This window comes from Spinacia oleracea, chromosome 3 (genome assembly GCF_020520425.1).
Source record: "Spinacia oleracea cultivar Varoflay chromosome 3, BTI_SOV_V1, whole genome shotgun sequence".
Taxonomy (NCBI): domain Eukaryota; kingdom Viridiplantae; phylum Streptophyta; class Magnoliopsida; order Caryophyllales; family Amaranthaceae; genus Spinacia; species Spinacia oleracea.
The window spans coordinates 126,178,447-126,195,097 of record NC_079489.1 but is presented as its reverse complement, the minus strand read 5'-3'; the positions used below and the strand labels follow the sequence as shown (position 1 = coordinate 126,195,097).

At 38.5% G+C, this 16,651-nt stretch overlaps 1 protein-coding gene across 2 annotated transcripts; it reads right to left on the bottom strand.

The window, feature by feature from the left end:
* Positions 1–943: 943 nt before the first annotated feature.
* Positions 944–5,702, bottom strand: LOC110792590 (uncharacterized). 2 transcript variants are annotated; one of them, XM_056838638.1, is made up of 6 exons: positions 5,592–5,702; positions 5,023–5,183; positions 3,506–3,759; positions 3,111–3,295; positions 2,552–2,655; positions 944–1,172 (listed from the first exon to the last, which is right to left on the bottom strand). In XM_056838638.1, exons 3-6 carry the CDS (start codon positions 3,554–3,556, stop codon positions 1,141–1,143), a joined length of 372 nt encoding a protein of 123 aa, XP_056694616.1. In that variant the 5' UTR covers positions 3,557–3,759; positions 5,023–5,183; positions 5,592–5,702; the 3' UTR covers positions 944–1,140. The 2 variants fall into 2 exon arrangements, with proteins under 2 accessions (XP_056694616.1, XP_056694617.1); XM_056838639.1 differs by lacking the exons at positions 5,023–5,183; positions 5,592–5,702 and adding an exon at positions 4,004–4,130.
* Between the last annotated feature and the right edge of the window lie 10,949 nt (positions 5,703–16,651).

The following is a 16,651-nucleotide window of genomic DNA, read 5'->3' as shown; positions in this document are numbered from 1 at the left end:
TGCACAAGCTGCCATTATAATGTTTAAAGCCATAATTACGGCAAGTCGGAAATCTTCCTACGAATGTATACATTTACAAAGAGAATGTCAATTTAAGCCCGCAAAAGAATGGCTTCATCTAAAGATTGGTCAATAATTTTGTTGTCTAAAATTGTAGAAAATAGTGTCTCATAACTGAAATCATTTTCCAAAAGTTTAAATATGTAATCCAATTGATCAACTACCTATCACCCCTTGTTTAACATGGTTGTCACTTATGCTAATAAATTTATATGCTTAGTTCAAAAATTAAATGGAAGCAGAATAATATAAAATGAGATATCTTCTTTGGTGAGACATGGTCTTGATATTTGTCACTCTTTTAGAGGATGCTAACCCTTGAGGTGGCCAAACAATTGACCGATACTTCAATACTTCATGTTGATCCCTTTTTCACCTTATAATCCAAACCTTTGATAGAATATCTTATTGTTGAATTCTGCACAGTGATTTCAATACACTAGTAGAAAAAACCCTTATTGCAGCGGGCTTTTAGACCCCTGTTACAGCGTACATCGTATGCTGCAACTGGGGGCCTGCAACAAGTCTGAACTTGTTGCAGCGTACAATGTTAGCTGTAAAAAGTACTTTTTTACATATGTACGTTGCAACAAGTGTCAAAAATTTGGTTAAAATCTTGACTTGTTGCAGCGTACAAATTCGTGTACGCTGCAAAAGACCCCACCTATTGCAGGGTACATCTATTTGTACGCTGTAACAAGTCTAGAATTTTGCCAAATTTTACACCCTTGTTGCAGCATACACATATATATGTACGCTGCAACAAAACACTTTTGGCGGGAAAATTTTAATTTTGTTTAGGGATACCTAGAGTGTCTTGCACCAAATATAGAAACCTGTCACAACAATAATAGAATATCGCAATATGTATAACAAATATAAAAACAATAACTGTTGTTTTGTATATTAATATATCCCAAAACCAAAGTGCAGGTACTACATTTAAATATTTGTTCGTTCCAATTTCAACGTACGCATACATTTTAATATCAAACAACTCGACCAAGCGCGCTCAGCCAATAATAAATACTTGCTGGTAAAAAACTTAGCCAATTGCTCACGAACCACATCAATTCCTTACTAGCATAAGGCGCATTCCTCAGAGTATATACCTTCAAAAACAAAAATTAGATGGGAGCATTAGATTATATGTCATTTTAGTCTAAATATTATCTATAACGACCAAATAAGCCTTAAATGTGCATAAATAGATTCGAATGAGTATTGAAAACTTTAAAACTAATCATATTAATCATGTAAAGGGTTTAAAATGAGTCTTTAGGTTCTTTAGTTCAAAGTTGGGAGCGAAAATGTCTCATTTAGCCTAATATGACCTATAACAACCTAACAAGTCTCAAATGTGCATAAATAGATTGGATTGAGTCTTGGAAAGTTAAAACTAATCATATGAATCATGTAATAAGTTTGAAATGAGTTCTTAAGTTCGTTAGTTCAAAGTTGGAAGCAAAAATGTCATTTTAGCCTAAATATGATCTATAACGACCCAATGAGCCTTAAATGTGCATACATAGATTGGAATGAGTCTTGAAAACTTAAAACTAAGCATATTAATCATGTAAAAGGTTTAAAAGAAGTCCCTATAGTTTCCTAGGTTTGATGGGACAAATCTTAAATCTTGGTTGTATAGGTACAATCAGGTTTTTGAGCTTGATGAGTTATTTGATGTCCAAAGGGTAAAGCTAGCTGCTTTAAACCTAGAAGGCAAGTTACTAAACCATGAGGGTAACAAGACATCATGGGAAAAAGTATATGCAACACTACTACTGGAAAATGGTAGCACTCACAACTTCTGTCAGAAACATCTACAATTCACAATTACTGAAGGACTTCCAAAAGTCCCTACTATACAAAATTTTCAATGAAAATGTGACGTAATTCTAGTAATATGAAGTTCCTGCTGGTGTAAAAGTAAATATAGATTCCTGATCATGTTTTTGTTCCTTCATTATAACACTCACAATAATTCTGCTGAATTCAATTATTGCCATCTTAACAATTTTAATTCAATCATCAAAACTACTAGATTCAACCATATAAAACATAATGGGAACATAAATTTAATTGGTTGTGTTTAGTTTGAGCAGAAATGTAGAATTGTGTAAGAGAGAAAGATGAAAAGAACTTTAGAGTGGTGGTACAATTTGCCTTTTGGTGAAGTACTTGCCTCCTCTTTTACTGTCAGATTCTCTCTCTATACTGATTCCATGATGGTAACTTTACAAATTCAGTGCTCGAGTTGTGGGTTATAATATCAGGTATTAGTTATACATATATTTTTGCGTACGCAATAAAATAAAATGTGAAATTACAGGCATGATATAAGTTATACATATATTTTTGGTCATTTCGTTTACACGGGCATAAAAGTTAATCAGTTTTCTTTTACTATTTTATTTAAATTAAATTGGTTTTATAAAAATATGAAAGTAAAAACAAAAACACATTTTTAGTTTTGTAATCGTACTAATACCTTGTGATTCGTCACCTGTTGTGGGAGTAATAACTCGATCACTGCCACCTTCTGATTCATGCCCAACAACATTTTGGTTATTCTTCATGGTGCCTAGGGTGTTCCTGAATCAAGTAAAACATACAAAATGTGGCGGTTAGAACATTCACACAAGTGCAGCAACCAGAAACAAAAAATACAGCAACAACAACAACAATAATTAGCTACAGAAAAACATAAATCAAGCAGCAACAACAACTATAATCCAGCAGCAGCAACATTGCACTAGTGCAGCAGCAGCGTAGAAGCAGATAAGTCAGCAGTGTAGCAGCAGATCAGTCAGTAGCAGCATATCAGTCAGCAGCAGTGTAGTAGCAAATCATAGCAGCAGATCAACCACTATTTTCAGCTAAGCAGAAAATTAATTGCATAATAATAATAATAATCTTCAGTCCACATACTTCAATGTAGCATATCACCAGAAATCACACAACACCAACTCCTACCCCGCAGATGACTGAGGTCAAAGAATAAATCCCTACAAGAAAGTGAATGGTCTCAAAAATCAAGTATATCTCACCAAATCAATGTGTTGCTTCGCTTTAACTGTCTGTTTCTCGGAGTATGCAGAACTATCATATTTAGATCCATTACAAAATCATTTGGATTTTCGCCAGCCACCCATTCCATGGTCAGCACCTTTTTTCTTGTGAGTTGTGGAAAAACTTTTGGAACGCGAATGAATGGAAAGGATGAATGCGCCTCCTGGAAGTATCAGTAACAGTCAAGATTCGTAGAAGAAAATGTTAAATTAATATTCATCACAATATAAATCCTTTAAGGTGAGGGGTTTGAATGTAATACCCCAAGTTTAAGATACTTTCTTATTCACCAGAACTATCCTTAAATTTCTTGTAACATCTAGAGACATTGAGAAGAGCCGAAAACTTGAAACAGAATGAGAAAGAAGCATACCAAGAAACGGGATGCATTTGCAGCTTCCAATCCATAGTCTAACTCTCCCATTAAGCCTCTTCCAAGTTCATCGGCATACAAGCGGATATCATTTCCTCTTGGTAATCTTTTTCAAAATGCCCAGCTGAAATAACCTAAAATATTGAAATTTAGACTCCTTTAGAGAAACCAATTCATCCTAATTCATCCTCGATGATCTTCATTGCAATAGCTCTAGGGAAAGGAGGGATTTGATCATGAAGCTCAGATAGCGCCTGCATAAGTAGTTAGAACAGAAAATATTTGGAATGAGAAGAGAGATGGTAGCTGCGTGCAAACCCTTATTAAAAAAGGACTATGTTGGTATTAAAAAGAATAAGTTGCAAAAAAGGAAAAAATTACGGCACTGTATATGTTTTAACCAAATAGTGCCAAGAAAAGAAGAAAAAAGAGAAAAAACCAGATGGTATAACTTCACATATAAATTTGTAGATGTAGAGCATTGTGATCTTAGTATACCTGCATAACAGATAGACATCCTTGTATATGTTTTCACAGGTTGTCACTGAGTCAGAGCATTTGAGGAATTTCTCGAGTCAGTTTGGCCTCCTCCCGAAGTTCCGTGATCTCTTTGGTTAATTTATTATTCCTTAAGACCTTACCTGAATGATTTTTCTGCAAATTGATGTAGATGGGATAAGACAATAACAAGTAGTCATGTAAATAGGTTGAGAAACCAATGGAGTAAATAATTCAGGACAAGTGGATAGAACTAAATGTGTAACAAGTATATTCGAGTTGTCAAGTCTAGTGATAATAAGATATCTGGTTATATGTTCTTGCAGTTGTCAAATTAGATGGAGACAAAATTCACGATTTACATCCTCCCTCAAACTTCAACTTATTCAATGCAAACTCTAATAATCTAGGCAGCATGTATACTCAACCTCGTATTAATGATTCACTTTTATCATTACAACTTTTTATTCTGCCTCAAAGAAATAGTTAGAGATACAAAATGAAGACCCCAGTCCTCCAATGAAGTAAAGACAGAAAGTACATGCACACACAGTGTCACTCCCACCCTCAAACAAACACATAAACACACACACACGCACGTATAAGCATATAGTTCATGCAATATTCTTTAGCAAAATAACATCGTACAGAGGCAGGATCAGACCCTCTTGCCTATCTGCAAGAAAAAAATTGACATGGATACCAGAATAATAGCTACCTCTAGAAGAAACAAATTGACATGAATACCAGAATAATTCAACATATGTGTTAAAATCCTTACAAATTTGCAAAATTAAGGAGAAAATTCAACAAACACTAACAAAGAAGAATTCATGAGCCATAAGTTGCAAATCAAAATAGTAAAGAAAAAATCGAAAATCAATGAAAGCCTAGTTATAACACAAGTTTGACAATCTACAACATAAAACCTAAACCTCAAAATCACAAAAGCAGAAAATCAAACGAATAACACCGAATCAACAAGGACAGAAGAAAATCACCATAATAGGATGACATACCTTAGTTTGAAGAAGCTCTTTAATATCTTCCCTATCATTCTTCAGCTGCGCCTGTCAGAAGCGTAGCGTTTTGTGCTAAATCTCGTCTTCGTCGCATAAGCCGAACCTCCACTCTTGCAAAGTGTAGAAATCATTGCTGCTTGAGTAGGACTCATACAAATCTGAAATGCGTTCAAAGCAACATAATCAAACTTTACAATAATCATTAAATGATAATTAAACAACATAATCCAAATGCCTCAATAATTAAACTCCTTTTGTTCAAAATAATTAACATCTACAAACCCTAATTCATCAAACCCTTAGTCGCATTTAACACGAAAAATCAAAGAAACCCCAATCATAAAAAAAATCCCCAAAGTTTTAAATCCCCACCACGACCGCCACCACCACCATTCTCTAATTCCAACACCACCCCATCTTTATCTATAAACAAACCCTAAAAACTAATTGAACAAACGAATTGAACAAACCCAAAAAACGAATTAAACAAACGAATTGAACAAACAAATTGAACAAAACCTAAAACGAAGCACAGAACTCAAAAAATGAATTGAACAAAACGACACCTGGAGAGGAGGCGAGAAAAGAGACCCACCGGCGACTGGCGAGGAGGCCAGAACCACCGACGACTCGACGAGGAAGCTAGATTGATGACGTAGGAAAGGGTTTTTGTTAGGTTATGATACATATGACAATTCATAAATCATGCGGAAACAACCATTAAGCCAGGAATACATATTATTTACACATAATCATATAGCATAGTTTAGAAGCATACTCTTTGTTGCGTGCCTTCCCTAGCTGCGCCCGAACTGAACAAGAACAAGTCTTTAGGACTCCAAGTGTCGTCCCTCCGTAGATAGTCCACAGCACGTCCGGATCCGCCTTAAGATTAACCAACTAGAATCGCCCTTAAGGTACTAATAATTTTGGCACTTTTAGGCAAGGTATGTGACTGAATTTTTCTCTCAAAAACTCACTTTGAATACTTGAAAACTCGTTGTAAATTGTGAACCCAGGCCACATATTTATAGGGGTATGGAAAGAGAATTGGAATCCTACTAGGATACGATTAATTAAATTAGAATCCTAGTGGAACTCTTATTTAATTAATTTATCTTTTAGGATTAGGAATTTAATCATTAAACGAATTCTATACGCTTTAGGATTCGAGTAACACACTTCGAGTAATACGCTAGCACCGCACGCAGGCCTTGCGGCCCACGCACAGCGCCAGCCCACTCGTCGCAGCCCCGCGCGCGCGCCCAAGCTTCGGCTGGGCCTGGCTTTTGCGCTGGGCCTGGTCGCATGTTTGGCGTGTGGTTGTTGCGCTTGGCTTGCTGGGCGATGGCCCCGGCTTTGTGCTGGGCCTTCGTCTGGCAGGCCTCGTCCGATGCTAATTCGTACGATGCGCTTCGGATTAAATTCTCGATTCCGGAATTCATTTCCGATACGAACAATATTTAATATTTCCGATTCCGGAAGTAATTTCCGTTTCGAACAAATATTTAATATTTCCGTTTCCGGAATTATTTTCCGATTCCGATAATATTTCCGATTCAGACAATATTTCCGTTTCCGGCAATATTTCCGATTCCGGCAATATTTCTATTTCCGATAATATTTTCCGATACGTACCATGTTTCCGTTTCCGGCAACATCTACGACTTGGATAATATTTATATTTCCGATACGATCCATATTTCCGTTTCCGGCAATATCATCGTTTCCGGAGTATTCATTTGCTTGCCTTTGACGATCTCAGCTCCCACTGGAACCAAGATCCGTCGATTCCGAATATCCATAGATGGAGTATTTAATGCCATTAAATACTTGATCCGTTTACGTACTATTTGTGTGACCCTACGGGTTCAGTCAAGAGTAAGCTGTGGATTAATATCATTAATTCCACTTGAACTGAAGCGGCCTCTAGCCAGGCATTCAGCTCACTTGATCTCACTGAATTATTAACTTGTTAATTAATACTGAACCGCATTTATTAGACTTAACATTGAATGCATACTTGGACCAAGGGCATTATTTCCTTCTGTCTCCCACTTGTCCTTAGGGACAAGTGTGCATTTCCTAATTCCTTTGTCGCTCGATGCTTGCTCTTGAACATAAGGTAAGAGTTGTCATCCTTATTATGTCCAGAGGTGTTCCTCGGTTTCAGAGTTCAACTGGTCAAATAAACAGATAATCATAGCCTATGATTCATCCGAGCACGGCCATGCATTTCACAGTTTCTAGCTCTCCGAGTGGCCTTGTACAACTTTTAAGCATCTCATCCCGATTTATGGGAGGACAATCACAATCTTGCGATCTTGAGATTAGACTTCGTTTGATAGGTGATTATCTGAGCGTTGCCTTTATAGCCTCCTTTTACGGTGTGACGGTTGGTCAACGTCAAAGCAACCAGTTCTCAAACAAGTAATCTCAAATCACTCAGGTTTTGAGGATTTAGTGTCTAATAATTTTAATGAAATTTACTTATGACAGATTTTCATCTCTTACAGTAAAGTTTCATAGGTCTTGTCCGATACTAGTCTTCCCAAAGTAAGTATCTATGCAAATGATTATGACATTGCCATGTCCACATAGTTCAAGAAACAGAACTACTAGTCATCTTGCATTCTAGTCGTCTAACATTTTCTATGCGTCCAATTTTATAGAAAACTCCGACTAGGGACCATTTTCAACCTTTGACATTCAAGTTCACTTGATAGACATTTCTTAGTCACAGGACTGGTCCTCACAGTCTATCTTGAATATATCGTCAAATTGAAGGGACTCATCATTTAATAAACCACAAATTAAATGGAAAAATGAATTCCTTTCATTTATTGTGAATGATTAACCAATAATGTTTTACAAAAGATTTAAACTCTAAAACTTTAAAACATTAAACAAAGACATTAAAGCCATTCTCCAATATGCTTGATTCCCATAGCTGCAGTGTGCGAGTTGTGCTTCGCCTGCGGCAGAGGTTTAGTCAATGGATCTGATATGTTGTCATCAGTTCCAATTTTGCTTATCTCGACTTCTTTTCTTTCAACGAACTCTCGTAGAAGGTGAAATCTACGAAGTACATGCTTGACTCTCTGGTGGTGTCTAGGCTCCTTTGCCTGTGCAATAGCTCCGTTATTATCACAATACAGGGCTATTGGTCCTTTAATGGAGGGGACTACACCAAGTTCACCTATGAACTTCCTTAGCCATATAGCTTCCTTTGCTGCTTCATGTGCAGCAATGTACTCCGCTTCAGTTGTAGAATCCGCAATGGTGCTTTGCTTAGCACTTTTCCAGCTTACTGCTCCTCCGTTGAGGCAGAAGACAAACCCAGACTGTGATCTGAAATCATCTTTGTCGGTTTGGAAACTTGCGTCCGTATAGCCTTTAACAATTAATTAATCATCTCCACCATAGACCAGGAAGTCATCTTTGTGCCTTTTCAGGTACTTCAGAATATTCTTGGCAGCAGTCCAATGCGCCTCTCCTGGGTCTGACTGGTATCTGCTCGTAGCACTGAGTGCGTACGCAACATCCGGGCGTGTACATATCATAGCATACATTATTGAACCAATCAATGATGCATATGGAATCCCATTTATTCGTCTACGCTCATCAAGTGTTTTTGGGCACTGAGTCTTGCTTAGAGTCATTCCATGAGACATAGGTAGGTAGCCTCGCTTGGAGTCCGCCATCTTGAACCTATCAAGCACCTTATTGATATAAGTTCTTTGACTAAGTCCAATCATCCTTTTAGATCTATCTCTGTAAATCTTGATGCCCAATATGTACTGTGCTTCTCCTAGATCTTTCATCGAAAAACATTTCCCAAGCCAAATCTTGACAGAGTTCAACATAGGTATGTCATTTCCGATAAGTAATATGTCGTCGACATATAATATTAGGAAAGCAATTTTGCTCCCACTGACCTTCTTGTATACACAAGATTCGTCTGCGTTCTTGATGAAACAAAAGTCACTGACTGCTTCATCAAAACGTATATTCCAGCTCCTGGATGCCTGCTTCAATCCGTAGATTGACTTCTTTAGCTTGCATACCTTTTTAGCATTCTTTGGATCCTCAAAACCTTCAGGTTGTGTCATAAACACAGTTTTTGTTAAAACGCCATTTAAGAAAGCAGTTTTGACATCCATCTGCCATATTTCGTAATCGTAATATGCAGCGATTGCTAACATTATCCGAATAGACTTTAGCATTGCAACTGGTGAAAAGGTTTCATCGTAATCCACACCGTGGACTTGCCTGTAACCTTTTGCAACCAATCTAGCTTTGAAAACTTCAAGTTTCCCATCCTTGTCCTTTTTCAGTTTGAAAACCCATTTGCTTCCAATGGCTTGGTAGCCATCTGGCAAATCGACCAAATCCCATACTTGGTTTTCAGACATGGAGTCTAATTCAGATTGCATGGCTTCTTGCCATTGCTTGGAGCTAGGGCTCGTCAAAGCTTGTTTGTAAGTCGCAGGTTCATCACTTTCAAGTAATAGAACGTCATAGCTCTCGTTCGTCAAAATACCTAAGTACCTTTCCGGTTGAGATCTATATCTTTGCGATCTACGCGGGGTAGCATTTCTAGATTGACCATGATTCTCACCAGATTCTTCTAAAGATCTCTAAGTTTCATCCTGAATGTCATCTTGAGCATTCTCTAGAGTTTGTTGTTCGACTCGAATTTCTTCGAGGTCTACTTTTCTCCCACTTTTCATTTTGGAAATGTGATCTTTCTCCAAAAAGACACCATCTCGAGCAACAAACACTTTGTTCTCAGATGTATTGTAGAAGTAATACCCCTTTGTTTCCTTTGGATAGCCCACAAGGATACATTTGTCAGATTTTGGATGAAGTTTGTCTGAAATCAATCGTTTGACGTATGCTTCACATCCCCAAATCTTCAGAAAAGACACATTTGGAGGCTTTCCAAACCATAATTCCTATGGAGTCTTTTCGACAGCTTTAGACGGAGCTCTATTTATAGTGAGTGCAGATGTATTTAGTGCATGTCCCCAAAATTCTAATGGAAGTTTGGCCTGACCCATCATTGACCTGACCATGTCTAGCAAGGTTCTGTTCCTCCGTTCCGACACACCGTTCCATTGTGGTGTTCCAGGAGGAGTCAATTCTGATAGAATTCCACATTCTTTCAGATGGTCATCAAATTCATAGCTCAGATATTCACCGCCTCTATCAGACCGCAGCGCCTTAATCTTCTTGCCTAATTGATTCTCTACTTCACTCTGAAATTCCTTGAATTTGTCAAAGGATTCAGACTTATGCTTCATTAGGTAGACATAACCATACCTACTGAAGTCATCAGTGAAAGTGATAAAGTAGCTGAAACCACCTCTAGCATTTGTACTCATTGGTCCACATACATCTGTATGGATTAAACCCAATAGTTCATTTGCTCTTTCTCCAACTTTAGAGAAAGGTTGCTTTGTCATTTTGCCAAGTAAACATGATTCGCATTTACCATAATCCTCTAAGTCAAATGGTTCTAGAATTCCTTCCTTTTGAAGTCTTTCTAAGCGTTTCAAGTTTATATGGCCTAATCGACAATGCCACAGATAGGTGAGATCTGAATCATCCTTTTTGGCCTTTTTGGTAATAATGTTATATACTTGTTTGTCGTGATCTAATAAATAAAGTGTTAGGTTATGATACATATGACAATTCATAAATCATGCGGAAACAACCATTAAGCCAGGAATACATATTATTTACACATAATCATATAGCATAGTTTAGAAGCATACTCTTTGTTGCGTGCCTTCCCTAGCTGCGCCCGAACCGAACAAGAACAAGTCTTTAGGACTCCAAGTGTCGTCCCTCCGTAGATAGTCCACAGCACGTCCGGATCCGCCTTAAGATTGACCAACTAGAATCGCCCTTAAGGTACTAATAATTTCGGCACTTTTAGGCAAGGTATGTGACTGAATTTTTCTCTCAAAAACTCACTTTGAATACTTGAAAACTCGTTGTAAATTGTGAACCCAGGCCACATATTTATAGGGGTATGGAAAGAGAATTGGAATCCTACTAGGATACGAATTAATTAAATTAGAATCATAGTGGAACTCTTATTTAATTAATTTATCTTTTAGGATTAGGAATTTAATCATTAAACGAATTCTATACGCTTTAGGATTCGAGTAACACACTACGAGTAATACGCTAGCACCGCACGCAGGCCTTGCGGCCCACGCACAGCGCCAGCCCACTCGTCGCAGCCCCGCACGCGCGCCCAAGCTTCGGCTGGGCCTGGCTTTTGCGCTGGGCCTGGTCGCATGCTTGGAGTGTGGTTGTTGCGCTTGGCTTGCTGGGAGATGGCCCCGGCTTTGTGCTGGGCCTTCGTCTGGTAGGCCTAGTCCGATGCTAATTCGTACGATGCGCTTCCGATTAAATTCTCGATTCCGGAAATCATTTCCGATACGAACAATATTTAATATTTCCGATTCCGGAATTAATTTCCGTTTCGAACAAATATTTAATATTTCCGTTTCCGGAATTATTTTCCGATTCCGATAATATTTCCGATTGAGACAATATTTCCGTTTCCGGCAATATTTTCGATTCCGGCGATATTTCTATTTCCGATAATATTTTCCGATACGTACCATGTTTCCGTTTCCGGCAACATCTACGACTTGGATAATATTTATATTTCCGATACGATCCATATTTCCGTTTCCGGCAATATCATCGTTTCCGGAGTATTCATTTGCTTGCCTTTGACGATCTCAGCTCCCACTGGAACCAAGATCCGTCGATTCCGAATATCCATAGATGGAGTATTTAATGCCATTAAATACTTGATCCGTTTACGTACTATTTGTGTGACCCTACGGGTTCAGTCAAGAGTAAGTTGTAGATTAATATCATTAATTCCACTTGAACTGAAGCGGCCTCTAGCCAGGCATTCAGCTCACTTGATCTCACTGAATTATTAACTGGTTAATTAATACTGAACCGCATTTGTTAGACTTAACATTGAATGCATACTTGGACCAAGGGCATTATTTCCTTCAGTCTCCCACTTGTCCTTAGGGACAAGTGTGCATTTCCTAATTCCTTTGTCGCTCGATGCTTGCTCTTGAACATAAGGTAAGAGTTGTCATCCTTATTATGTCCAGAGGTGTTCCTCGGTTTCAGAGTTCAACTGATCAAATAAACAGATAATCATAGCCTATGATTCATCCGAGCACGGCCATGCATTTCACAGTTTCTAGCTCTCCGAGTGGCCTTGTACAACTTTTAAGCATCTCATCCCGATTTATGGGAGGATAATCCCAATCTTGCGATCTTGAGATTAGACTTCGTTTGATAGGTGATTACCTAAGCGTTGCCTTTATAGCCTCCTTTTACGGTGCGACGGTTGGTCAACGTCAAAGCAACCAGTTCTCAAACAAGTAATCTCAAATCACTCAGGTATTGAGGATTTAGTGTCTAATAATTTTAATGAAATTTACTTCTGACAGATTTTCATCTCTTACAGTAAAGTTTCATAGGTCTTGTCCGATACTAGTCTTCCCAAAGTAAGTATCTATGCAAATGATTATGACATTGCCATGTCCACATAGTTCAAGAAACAGAACTACTAGTCATCTTGCATTCTAGTCGTCTAACATTTTCTATGCGTCCAATTTTATAGAAAACTCCGACTAGGGACCATTTTCAACCTTTGACATTCAAGTTCACTTGATAGACATTTCTTAGTCACAGGACTGGTCCTGACAGTCTATCTTGAACATATCGTCAAATTGAAGGGACTCATCATTTAATAAACCACAAATTAAATGGAAAAATGAATTCCTTTCATTTATTGTGAATGATTAACCAATAATGTTTTACAAAAGATTTAAACTCTAAAACTTTAAAACATTAAACAAAGACATTAAAGCCATTCTCCAATATGCTTGATTCCCATAGCTGCAGTGTGCGAGTTGTGCTTCGCCTGCGGCAGAGGTTTAGTCAATGGATCTGATATGTTGTCATCAGTTCCAATTTTGCTTATCTCGACTTCTTTTCTTTCAACGAACTCTCGTAGAAGGTGAAATCTACGAAGTACATGCTTGACTCTCTGGTGGTGTCTAGGCTCCTTTGCCTGTGCAATAGCTCCGTTATTATCACAATACAGGGCTATTGGTCCTTTAATGGAGGGGACTACACCAAGTTCACCTATGAACTTCCTTAGCCATATAGCTTCCTTTGCTGCTTCATGTGCAGCAATGTACTCCGCTTCAGTTGTAGAATCCGCAATGGTGCTTTGCTTAGCACTTTTCCAGCTTACTGCTCCTCCGTTGAGGCAGAAGACAAACCCAGACTGTGATCTGAAATCATCTTTGTCGGTTGGGAAACTTGCGTCCGTATAGCCTTTAACAATTAATTCATCATCTCCACCATAGACCAGGAAGTCATCTTTGTGCCTTTTCAGGTACTTCAGAATATTCTTGGCAGCAGTCCAATGCGCCTCTCGTGGGTCTGACTGGTATCTGCTCGTAGCACTGAGTGCGTACGCAACTTCCGGGCGTGTACATATCATAGCATACATTATTGAACCAATCAATGATGCATATGGAATCCCATTTATTCGTCTACGCTCATCAAGTGTTTTTGGGCACTGATTCTTGCTTAGAGTCATTCCATGAGACATGGGTAGGTAGCCTCGCTTGGAGTCCGCCATATTGAACCTATCAAGCACCTTATTGATATAAGTGCTTTGACTAAGTCCAATCATCCTTTTAGATCTATCTCTGTAAATCTTGATGCCCAATATGTACTGTGCTTCTCCTAGATCTTTCATCGAAAAACATTTCCCAAGCCAAATCTTAACAGAGTTCAACATAGGAATGTCATTTCCGATAAGTAATATGTCGTCGACATATAATATTAGGAAAGCTATTTTGCTCCCACTGACCTTCTTGTATACACAAGATTCGTCTGCGTTCTTGATGAAACCAAAGTCACTGACTGGTTCATCAAAACGTATATTCCAGCTCCTGGATGCCTGCTTCAATCCGTAGATTGACTTCTTTAGCTTGCATACCTTTTTAGCATTCTTTGGATCCTCAAAACCTTCAGGCTGTGTCATAAACACAGTTTCTGTTAAAACGCCGTTTAAGAAAGCAGTTTTGACATCCATCTGCCATATTTCGTAATCGTAATATGCAGCGATTGCTAACATTATCCGAATAGACTTTAGCATTGCAACTGGTGAAAAGGTTTCATCATAATCCACACCGTGGACTTGCCTGTAACCTTTTGCAACCAATCTAGCTTTGAAAACTTCAAGTTTCCCATCCTTGTCCTTTTTCAGTTTGAAAACCCATTTGCTTCCAATGGCTTGGTAGCCATCTGGCAAATCGACCAAATCCCATACTTGGTTTTCAGACAAGGAGTCTAATTCAGATTGCATGGCTTCTTGCCATTGCTTGGAGCTAGTGCTCGTCATAGCTTATTTGTAAGTCGCAGGTTCATCACTTTCAAGTAATAGAACGTCATAGCTCTCGTTCGTCAAAATACCTAAGTACCTTTCCGGTTGAGATCTATATCTTTGCGATCTACGCGGGGTAACATTTCTAGATTGACCATGATTCTCACCAGATTCTTCTAAAGATCTCTGAGTTTCATCCTGAGTGTCATCTTGAGCATTCTCTAGAGTTTGTTGTTCGACTCGAATTTCTTCGAGGTCTACTTTTCTCCCACTTGTCATTTTGGAAATGTGATCTTTCTCCAAAAAGACACCATCTCGAGCAACAAACACTTTGTTCTCAGATGTATTGTAGAAGTAATACCCCTTTGTTTCCTTTGGATAGCCCACAAGGATACATTTGTCAGATTTTGGATGAAGTTTGTCTGAAATTAATCGTTTGACGTATACTTCACATCCCCAAATCTTCAGAAAAGACACATTTGGAGGCTTTCCAAACCATAATTCGTATGGAGTCTTTTCGACAGCTTTATACGGAGCTCTATTTATAGTGAGTGCAGCTGTATTTAGTGCATGTCCCCAAAATTCTAATGGAAGTTTGGCCTGACCCATCATTGACCTGACCATGTCTAGCAAGGTTCTGTTCCTCCGTTCCGACACACCGTTCCATTGTGGTGTTCCAGGAGGAGTCAATTCTGATAGAATTCCACATTCTTTCAGATGGTCATCAAATTCATAGCTCAGATATTCACCGCCTCTATCAGACCGCAGTGCCTTAATCTTCTTGCCTAATTGATTCTCTACTTCACTCTGAAATTCCTTGAATTTGTCAAAGGATTCAGACTTATGCTTCATTAGGTAGACATAACCATACCTACTGAAGTCATCAGTGAAAGTGATAAAGTAGCTGAAACCACCTCTAGCATTTGTACTCATTGGTCCACATATATCTGTATGGATTAAACCCAATAGTTCATTTTCTCTTTCTCCAACTTTAGAGAAAGGTTGCTTTGTCATTTTGCCAAGTAAACATGATTCGCATTTACCATAATCCTCTAAGTCAAATGGTTCTAGAATTCCTTCCTTTTGAAGTCTTTCTAAGTGTTTCAAGTTTATATGGCCTAATCGACAATGCCACAGATAGGTGAGATCTGAATCATCCTTTTTGGCCTTTTTGGTATTTATTTTATATACTTGTTTGTCGTGATCTAATAAATAAAGTCCATTGACTAATCTAGCAGATCCATTAAACATCTCTTTAAAATAAAACGAACAACTATTGTCTTTTATTAAAAAGGAAAATCCCTTAGCATCTAAGCAAGAAACTGAAATGATGTTTTTAGTAAGACTTGGAACATGGAAAAATTCTTCCAGTTCCAAAACTAGCCCGGAGGGCAACGACAAATAGTAAGTTCCTACAGCTAATGCAGCAATCCGTGCTCCATTTCCCACTCGTAGGTCGACTTCACCCTTGCTTAACTTTCTACTTCTTCTTAGTCCCTGTGGATTGGAACATAAGTGTGAGCCACAACCTGTATCTAATACCCAAGAAGTTGAATTAGCAAGTATACAGTCTATAACGAAAATACCTGAAGATGGAACAACTGTTCCGTTCTTCTGATCTTCCTTTAGCTTCAAGCAATCTCTCTTCCAATGCCCCTTCTTCTTGCAGTAGAAGCATTCGGATTAAGAAGTGGGTTGACTGACCTTCCTCTTTACAGATTTGGCGCCAGTTTGCTTAGTTGGGCTGGCCTTGTTGCCACCTTTCTTAGCATTCCTCTTCTTTCCAGATTTCTTGAACTTGCCCCCACGCACCATAAGCACATCCTGCTTATCACTTTTGAGCGTCTTTTCAGCGGTCTTCAGCATACCGTGAAGCTCAGTGAGCGTTTTGTCCAGACTATTCATACTGTAGTTCAGTTTGAACTGATCATACCCGCTATGAAGAGAATGGAGGATGGTTTCTATAGCCATTTCCTGAGAAAATTGCTGATCCAGCCGACTCATATTCTCAATGAGTCCAATCATTTTGAGAACATGTGGACTTACGGGCTCGCCTTTCTTAAGCTTGGTCTCAAGAATTTGCCTATGAGTCTCGAATCTTTCGACTCGAGCCAGATCTTGGAACATGTTCTTCAACTCACTGATGATTGTGAAAGCATCTGAGTTGAT

Excerpts from the sequence above, each read along its gene's own strand:
- LOC110792590 (XM_056838638.1), bottom strand. The coding sequence starts at position 3,556 with ATGGGAGAGTTAGACTATGGATTGGAAGCTGCAAATGCATCCCGTTTC. Across the intron at positions 3,296-3,505 it reads CAAATGCATCCCGTTTCTTG|GAGGCGCATTCATCCTTTCC; the intron begins GTATGCTTCTTT and ends TGATACTTCCAG. Across the intron at positions 2,656-3,110 it reads CGAAGCAACACATTGATTTG|GAACACCCTAGGCACCATGA; the intron begins GTGAGATATACT and ends TACTTGATTCAG.